This window comes from Nannospalax galili, unplaced genomic scaffold, assembly GCF_000622305.1.
Source record: "Nannospalax galili isolate Female #2095 unplaced genomic scaffold, S.galili_v1.0 scaffold929, whole genome shotgun sequence".
NCBI classification, from domain to species: domain Eukaryota; kingdom Metazoa; phylum Chordata; class Mammalia; order Rodentia; family Spalacidae; genus Nannospalax; species Nannospalax galili.
Window position 1 is genome coordinate 1,563,805 of NW_008359591.1, and position 9,609 is coordinate 1,573,413.

The window sequence follows — 9,609 nt, forward strand, 5'->3', positions numbered from 1 at the left end:
CTGGATTGGTTTGAAGCACCTTAAAACTTAAGCTGTTTGTTCTTCTATATTTAGAGATTTTCTAGCTTCAGATCCATTCTAGATATGAACAATGCATCATCATAAAATATGCAAACCTTTCATTTTGTTCTGCTGGGTGTTTTTTCTTAGCTCTGGTGATGGTATACAGAAGCTGTTTAGATGAACACAATACACGTGCCTGTGTGGGCTTCTATTTTTTGAGCATTTGTAAATTTTATCCTAGGGTCTCTTAAGTGTGCAGAGCCCCTTCCTCTATATTTTTTTCTAGTAGCTTCAGTTTTAGGTTTTAGCTCAAGCCGTACACAAAACGATATTTTGACATCTTTCGTTAAGCTTTATCCTTACTGCCATTGCAGAAGAAACAACAACAGGAGCCACAGTTCCCTTTGATTTCCATTTACCCTCCAGTTTTCCTCACACTCGTTTTACCTCCACCTTCTGCCTCCCCATCTGTACCCTCCCCATACACCCTCCACCCACTGAATTTCATGCATTTTGTTGTATATGTTAAGTTCTATACTGTCAAGTTTGTACCCAGATGCCCCTCAGTGCAATTCATCCACTGGAGTCAGTCAGTCTATCTGGAGTCTCTCCCTTAGATAAGATCTACCTTCCCTCACCAGCAGTATTCAGTTGCCAATAGTTCTTTTGCTAGGGTTGGTGCTTGATGCCCATTTCCCTCATCCTGGTCTTGTGAATATTGTCACTGTTGTTTCAAATTCATATGAGGAAGTTCCCAGTGGCCTGAAAGTCTCTCCTTATGTTCATGCACCAATCCTGCCTGGCATTTACATTCTTTCCACCTCCTCTTCCACAACAGTCCCTGAGCTGTGGGTGGATGATGCTCGAGTCCTGTCCAGGTACACACGCACTCTGCAGTCTCTTGTTCTCTAAAACTTAGCCAGCTTTGGCCTTCTGTGTTTGTCACAGTTTGTTTTATGAGGAACCTTCCTTGCTGAAAGTTCCACTATGTTCCTTTTGGCCTTCTGTGTTCGTCACAGTTTGTTTTATGAGGAACCTTCCTTGCTGAAAGTTCCACTATGTTCCATGAGCCTTAGATTTGGAAGTTCCACTGTAGGTGTGTCACATTTGGTTGGGCATCTCTCCGATCTGTATTCTCTGTGTGTGATAAGTTGTGGAACTCTGTGATGGCCTCAATCTATTGCAAAAATAAGCTTCTTCAATGAGTAGTGTACTTGTCAGAGTAGTAGTCAAGTGCCAGTCAGATCAGGAGGCCAGGGCAAGGTGGGGATAGGGACAGCCTGTGGAGGGTGTAGCAAACCATGCTAGAGGGTTAAGATAGTCTGGATTAGGAAGCTAGCCCAGAGATCTAAGGCAGAAGAGCCAGAGTGGGTCTGGGCCCCAAGCTAGAAGGAGGACCAAATGCAGGGAGGGATTGGAGTTGCTCAGGTTAAGATAGTCTGGATTAGGAAGCTAGCCCAGAGATCTGAGGCAGAAGAGCCAGAGTGGGTCTGAGCCCCAAGCTAGAAGGAGGACCAAATGCAGGGAGGGATTGGAGTTGCTCAGGCTGTAGGGAATCAAGACACACTGGGTGGAATTTTATTTTTGGAAAATTTATGTAATTTCTCTTGCTGTTGATTTCTGTTTTTATTCCATTAGATTTAAAAAGACACAAGAAATCATTTTCAGTTTTGTGCATCTTTGTGTTTTGTTTAAGTGACATAGAATGTGATATAAGTCTGAATGTGCTAAACTTACTGTGTGTAAAGTTTTCATTGTTATGTCTTCTTGATATACTGCTACCTTTATTTATTAATATGCAATGGCTCTCCTTATCTCTTTTGATTAATTTTGGTAGGATGTTGGCTTTGTCAGATATTTATATAGGATGTTCACTTTAATTTTGGAGTACAGTTGTTTGGATTATTTTTCATCCTTTCACATTCAACTTATTTAATTTTTTATGAGTCAAGTGTCATTTCTGTAGACAAACTTTTGAACTTAAAAAATAGAATCAGTAAGTCTGTGTCTTTTAAGTAGAGTATTAAGAGAACACTACTACTATTACAGGATTACTATTGAGAGGTATGTGCTAATTTCTGTGTTGGTTTCCTGGTGGATTCAAGGGATTTTTTTTCTTTTCCTTTTCCTTTATTTGTCTTTGTGGTTTTCAGGACAATTGAGTTAATATCGAATTTTCCCCCCATTTCTCATTTGTTCCTATCTATGTTTCTAATGTGATTTCATCTTTTCTGACATTTCAGGATAGTGAATTCATTTCTTTTTCTGTATGTAAGATTCATTTAAATATTTTCTGAAATGTGGGTTTGATGTTCATGGTTTATCTTAATTTGTGCTACCTTGGATGGTATGTCTTTCTCCAACAACTTTAAAGCATTGATGCTTGATGTATCTGTGTTAAGTGGTAGCTATTTACTCTGATAGTTTAGAATACCTCAGTCTATTCTTCTCTGAAGCCTTTTGAGGAAATAATGCTTTGAGTTTGTAAGTAGCTTACTACTTCTCTCTATCCTCTTTCAATATTCTTTCTTTGTTCTATACTCTTGGAATTTTAATGATAATATGAGCTGGGAGTTTATTTTCTGGTCAAGCCTATTCAGGACACCAAATGTCTTTTGTAGTTGGATATCTGTATGTTTCCCTACATGTAGAAAATTGCATACAATAACTTCATATATGAGGGTTTTTTACATTTCTGTCTATATCCTAGCTCCCTCTTCTATATCAAAGACTCACAGATTTGGCCTCTTAATCATGACCTGGGATCTTGAGAGGTGTGAACATGATTGGATTTTTTTCTCTTTCACTATTTGAATATGACCATTTATCAGCCTTCTTTAAACCCTTCTACTCTTTCTTTCTCATAATGTACCTGCCTGTCATGCTTCCCATTGAGTTTTATCATTGAGTTTTCCATTTTAAACATTTTCATTTCATTTTTGGAATCTTTGTGTATTTGATGAATTTTTCTTCTAAATCATATGTGTATTTGTGTTGGACCCATCTTGCCTTGAATGCTGGCACATGAACCAAGACAAAGCTGACTACTGCAATGATTTTATACCAGTGGTATCCAGTCCTGGTGACCATGCCAGTGGGCCAAATGATAGATGTTCCCTCAAATGAGAGGTTCTCTGCCAGTGTGTATGTGGGTATGGGAAATGCATGAGAAACAATGGCCTTTCTACCCAATGTTTTTGGGTATGTGAATTGGATGATTCATCCAGAGTATTCTGAACTGAGTGCAAGGCACCAATATCCACACACCGTTCATCTCTCACATCTTCACAGAGGGCTAACTACTAATCCAAAATGGTGATACCTTCCACCTCCCTTTGGAATATAGCCAGACTTCCCACCACATAGATCTATGTTCTTGAGTCTAAATCCCAATCTCAAACTGTTTCTTGACTTCACACTGACTTTTTATGTGATTCATTGCTTAGCTAGTAATGAGGGGAGGCCCACTGATACTTTGCAATATACAAACAAAGCTTTATCTAGAACACCCTCTAAGGGCAATAAAGCTTGTCAGTGAAATCCATTTTAAGACAACTGCACATCACAGAACAAATAATCACACTAAGTAGTAGTACTGAGAACCTCTCTCTAGTGTGTACTTGGACAGATGAATGGTGGGTTTCCCACTTGCAATTTTGTAGAGTACAGGCCATTTCTGTCATCTGCTTTCTTTTGCTTAAGGTACCACTGAGGGGGACTCTCCCAATTTCCTGATATGTTGCCTGGTGCCTGATGTTAGGGGTTGTTGTGGTTACAAATCTAATGTTGAATACTCCCAATTTCATCTGATCACTGTCTAATGTTGTACATATTTTCCATTTCAACATCACCTCTCTGTCCCTACAGTTTCACATATGCTTCATTCTAGTCCTTTGGAGATGCAGAAAAGTAGCACCACAAATATAGGACTGAATAGAGAAATGTACATAAGAAAAATGAGTGCACAACAAAGAAATTAATATAAAGGAATTGACTATGTACCATCTAATGGACCATAATATTTTTAAGTAAGTGAAAGTGTGAAATAATTGATAAATATATTGATTCAGCCAGTATTATTTAATATTTTAAAATATATATATTTCTTATATTTTGAGAATTTCATACAATGTACTTTTGTCATATTCAGACCCCGTTTTCTCCGCCCCCATCTCCTGACTTCCTGTTTTTATTATTTTTTAAGACGTATTCAGTCTGATTTGTGTTCCCTAAATGCTGTTGGGTTTGGGGCCTTCCCTTAAAGTCTGGCCAACCTGCCAGGTGTCATACCATCCCTGCAGCTTCTTGCCCATATCCCCCAGCCATGGTGTTTTTTCTTTTTCTGGCTTGGGTTTGCATGCGTCTTTTGCATGCTGTCACAAGTGCTGTGGGTTCATGTGTGCAATTGCCTTGTGGTGTCCAGATAACACAGTTTCTTTATCTTCATCTCCCTCTGGTGGCTCTCTAACCACCCCCTCTTTCACAATGATCCCCAAGCCTTCAGAGGAGAGGTTATAATATTGGTGTCTCATTAAGGCTGAGCACTCCTTAGTCCCTTAGTCTCTGCAAATTGACCAATTGATGACCTTTTAATGAAAAAATATGATAGATTTCAGAACAAACTTGTCAGTCATGGAAATTATTGTTAATGTGGCTAAATCAAGTATTTCAAGATTTTCTGATTCAACCAAAAAGAAAGTTAGTTGTGAAGTATCTATATACACAGCTAAAATAGAAGTTCAAACTGTATATAATTAAAATAATCCATAGACACATAATAGATACAGTGCTTGGAAGAATATCAATACCCATACATAACAATTCAGTTAAATAAATACATCATGGAATCCTAAATATCTGCATAAAATATGGGCTGAATGAAAATTACTACATGCCAGTCCAGAAAAATGCCAGTGTTGCATCATAAAATTAAAGAGAAAATCAAGGTGTGAGCCTGTATCCACATGACCATTTAAGTAAGAAAAGAGATTACAATGTATAGACTTTTATGCATGACTTGTTTTATTTTTTATCATAATCATAAATCAGAGTATAGAGCAGAAACTCATAAAAGCTCTTTGGAAAAATGTCTGATTCTATTCTCAAGAATTGTGTGTTAGCCAAGATTCCCCCTTCCTAAGTACAAGAAATCTATAAAAAAAATGATTGAGATTATATCAGAAACCCACAAGAACAAAATTAAAGTTTTTAAGGTGAATTTATGTTACTGAGACAAGAATGACTATATTTTAACTTAAGCTGAGAAATGTTAAAATTTATGAATTTATACTGATTGTTTCCAAAATATCAATAATTTTCATATTGTATTCATAAAATAACTAATTTAAAGAATGGTAATCAGATTTATGTAGATGTATGTGTTCTGAAGCCTCAGAGTGTTCCTTGTTGAAGAAATAAAGTTTTAAAATATTCAAAGAGAAGAGTAGGAAGGCTGGGGAAGGAAGAGAAAGGAAAGCTTTCTTACCCACAATCAGTTCAGTTTTCTGCCTGGAAAAGTTAATAGTTTTGAACACTCTGAAAAAAGTCACACAGAATTTCTTCCAGAAAATAGATAATATCAAAGAAGACTCTTGTGTATTTGAACACTTAACTGTGACATATTAACTTACTGAAGTTTGAAACTATAATTTTGGAAAAATTCAATACAGGTACTGAGAGTAGTTATACAATAACAGTTAAGTTTACCTTGATTAATTTAGGCTTTAAATGCGGATAGTATAATAATTTAATATAAACTACATTTTCATATTTCTCTATATAATATTTACAAAAGCATTTTAATGAAGTGAAATTAATTTGCTATGGAGTTTGAAATTGTTAAACAATCTTATACGCCTTCATAATTTTTTTAATAGTGTTTACTACCTCCTTATTTCTCAAGCTGTAAATTAAAGGATTTAACAGAGGAATTATTATTGTATAAAATACAGCCACTGGTATATCTTTATTCCCATCTTCAGATGGTCCAATATACGTGAGAAGACAAGTGTAGAATATTGATACAGAAAAGAAGTGGGCCGCACAGGTGGAAAATGCTTTCCCTCTCCCATCCTTGGATTTCATCTTGAAAATAGTGAGGAGAATGCAGAAGTAAGAGACCAACACAGTGGTAATGGTAAAGATTTGAATTGGCATTGAAAAAATATATATCATTAATTCATTGATATAAGGGTCAGTACAGGATAGTCTGTACAGAGGAAGAATATCACAAAAAAAGTGATCAATTCTGTTAGATTTACAGAAATTTAATCTTAGCAGACACCCTGTATGAATCATGGAATGGAGGTTACTGGCTATGAAGGTGCCTATACTCATCTGAATGGAGAGCTTCTTGGACATCATGGTGTGGTACTGCAGTGGGCTGCATATGGCCACATAGCGGTCATAGGCCATAGCTGCCAGAAGAAAGCAGTCTGCAGTTTCAGCAAGACAGAGAAAGTAAAACTGCACCATGCATTCATACAGGGAAATCCTTCTGTCCAGAGAAAAGAAGTTCTCTAACATTTTGGGAGTGACGGCACAGGAGCAGCAGGAATCCATCAGAGCCAGATTGCCCAGAAAGATGTACATGGGTGTGTGAAGACAATGTTCCATGTAGATCAAGGCCACCAGCCCAAGATTCCCCACTATGGTGGTCAGATAGATGGCAGAGAACACCAGGAACAGAGGGATCTTCAGGTCTGGGTGGTCTGTAAATCCTATGAGGATGAACTCTGTTGTCAAGGAGTGATTTACTTTCCCCATTTCTGATTTCTCTGTTGAGAAATAAACTTTAAAGAACTTTAACTGAGAGTGAAGCAGAACATTTCCAATGCTTTCTCTTCAGTTACTGTACAGGCATATGTAAAGATCTCTTTACATCACCCTAGCAATCACTCATAGATCATACTCATAGGCATTGTCTTGAAGTGTCTGCTGAACTCTTAAGGTGAAAAATCTCACATCAGTTATTATATGCCTTTGTACAAATTCATGGTCAGCCTGTAGCTTGAAATTTTCAATCTTGAAAGATTCTCTGTTATAACTTTCCAGATAAAAAATTCTGAATATTATACTGAGGGGGGAAGTATGATTTTTTTTTTTTAAAAAAATGCTCGTTATATATTTATGAGACTAATTTATAAAAACTGCACAGAATCAGAGTGAATTTGAAAAACATTTTTTACATCTTAGTAATATTTTCCATTACGGTCACCATGGGGTTTTTTGCATGAAGATCTTTTTAACCTTTAAGACAGGGTAAGAATATATAACATTATTAGTTTGTCTTAGTTTAAAATTCTTTTCCTATTCATTTTAACATATTCTAAGTTCTACTCCTATCTTTTCTGACAAAATTTCAAATGAGTTCCTAATTTCAATTATCCCAGAATATTAGTTTCTGTCTACTTTTAAGTATCCTGCATGCATTTTTAACATTATGAGTCTCAGTGATAATGTGCCCACTAGCAATGCAACGTACATACTGTTCATGATAAATACTGCCGTGTATTATCTCTAACATCTCCAGTATAAATGTTCTCATTTTATTGAGCTCCATAGAAATATAAAATTTATATGATTCTTTGAATTTTAAATTTGTTTCCTCCAAATTTATACATTGCAATTCAGTAACTACCAAAATATATTACATTTTTGTTTGGCAAGCATAACATTGCAGCATTTTAAGTACAGAGAGAGTAGGTTTATACTGTCATAATAATGCTATTTTTTTTCTTCCAGAAGTTGTTACAACTCTTTGGCCATAATATTGTTTAAATATATATTTTAGGAGAACAGCCTACAATAGTTATTAAAGCAGCACTGTTTTAAAAACACATTGTAATTACTGTTTTACTACTTTAAATTTCTGTATAGACTGAAATTAATATGCTGTTTTCTTATTCACTCTCATAGCATTTAAGTTTTTCCTGATATTCAATCACTAGAGGCTTATAATTAAATGGATAAAATTAATTTGTTTATATTATAGGTTTATATAATACTTTATAATTAATCTCAAATTCATTATCTTGAAAAATATTTTGTAGCACTATAAAATAATGATTTTTAATTATTAATTTAGCAACACATAATAACATTCAATATTCCTTCATTTAAAATACATTTTACTAACTGAAAGCTCATTTTCTTTTCTCTAATACCAAATATTATTCACCTGAGCCAGAAACTAATTTTATTATACATCCTAGAATTATTTTACAGATTCATTAATAGCTTACCTATATATTTGGTAATAAACTATGGTAATTCTGGACTCAGAATACACAAACTGACTCACTTATTGTCTCATTATAGATTTCCAGGATATCTGCAATTTAGAGATAAACAAAAGAATAAGTATGTAGATGAAATAAAAAATAAAATTTGGTGTGTTTTAGATATAATTCTTCATAGTAATAAAGAAATTGTAAATCCACCCTCATGATTTGCATTCACTAACAAGCATTTTATATGGCTGAATGGTCACCTGATATTCCTAGACTTTTGAAAACTTAGCATAAAAACTTTGGCCTTAAAGCATTGGGGATTAATTTATGAAAATCTAGGACACTCGCTCTACTCATAGGTCAGTGACACTAATTATGATAACTTCATGACAAAATTAAAATTTTCCATTGGTTCTAAGGGGATTTCCTTGGCATTGATATCAGGGTATTTCTGTAGAGACTCTTATCTGAGGGGCTGATTCCCCAAACACCATGTACCAAACAACATTAATTAATGATTGAGGAATGGGATATTGAAAAAAATCAAATGCCCATCACCAGAGTAAGCCTGAAGATCATCTTTACTTTATGCACATTTGGTTACTTTCCCCTCCCTGGTCTTTCTTTCCTGAGAATGATAATGGATAGAAAAACAATATTCGCATGCATCACTTTATCAGAAAACAGATTTGAAGAGAGATTTGGATTTGTGGCTAAGATGAAAAACTTGGTGCAATTGACCAGAATCATATTCACCTTTCACAATCTATAACGATCTGATAATTTCCTGTGGATCCATTTTCTGAAATAACTCTGACATTATGTTCTTTAGTGTCATGTATGAATTTTGTTAAAGAAAGGTTGCATGTCCATGTGCCGTGTGTGTATCCTGCTTTCAGTTTCATGAAACTGGAGATAAATGCACAGTTATGAATGGATTACCATAATTAACTTAATTCATGCCGCAGTCATGACAGCATCTTAGTTATTCCTTATTTCCATCCTTTCTCTAGTAAACATATGATTTTATGTACAAAAACCATTCTTGGCCCCTTGATATTCTCCATTCCAAGCATAGTCTCCATGCTCATTGTCATAGTTTTCTCAGAGTTTCACAGACTGGCATTTCAAATGATCTTTGACTTTGTTTTCTAACATTTACCCTTAAGAATCCATCTCCAAGGGCATATCCACCATTTCTCTTTCTTGTACTAGATTTCAAGTCAGAACATTTACTAAGTATATACTCCTCATCTTAAATGCCTTCTTTGACCTATTTACCTATCTAAATACTTTTAATCTTCATATGATGTCTGATTCCTACCCTGAGATGTCACCAAATATCTAATCCACAAATTGATCAAAGTCTTTATGA

General features: G+C 35.2%; 1 protein-coding gene across 1 annotated transcript; it reads right to left on the reverse strand.

The window, feature by feature from the left end:
* Window positions 1–5,760: 5,760 nt before the first annotated feature.
* On the reverse strand, window positions 5,761–6,824 carry LOC103725992 (olfactory receptor 181). Its single transcript, XM_008823372.1, has one exon. The coding sequence runs from the start codon at window positions 6,766–6,768 to the stop codon at window positions 5,842–5,844; it is 927 nt and encodes a 308-aa protein (XP_008821594.1). The 5' UTR covers window positions 6,769–6,824; the 3' UTR covers window positions 5,761–5,841.
* Between the last annotated feature and the right edge of the window lie 2,785 nt (window positions 6,825–9,609).

Bases quoted from the DNA above. Each gene is read 5' to 3' on its own strand.
- LOC103725992 (XM_008823372.1), bottom strand. From the start codon at position 6,768: ATGGGGAAAGTAAATCACTCCTTGACAACAGAGTTCATCCTCATAGGA.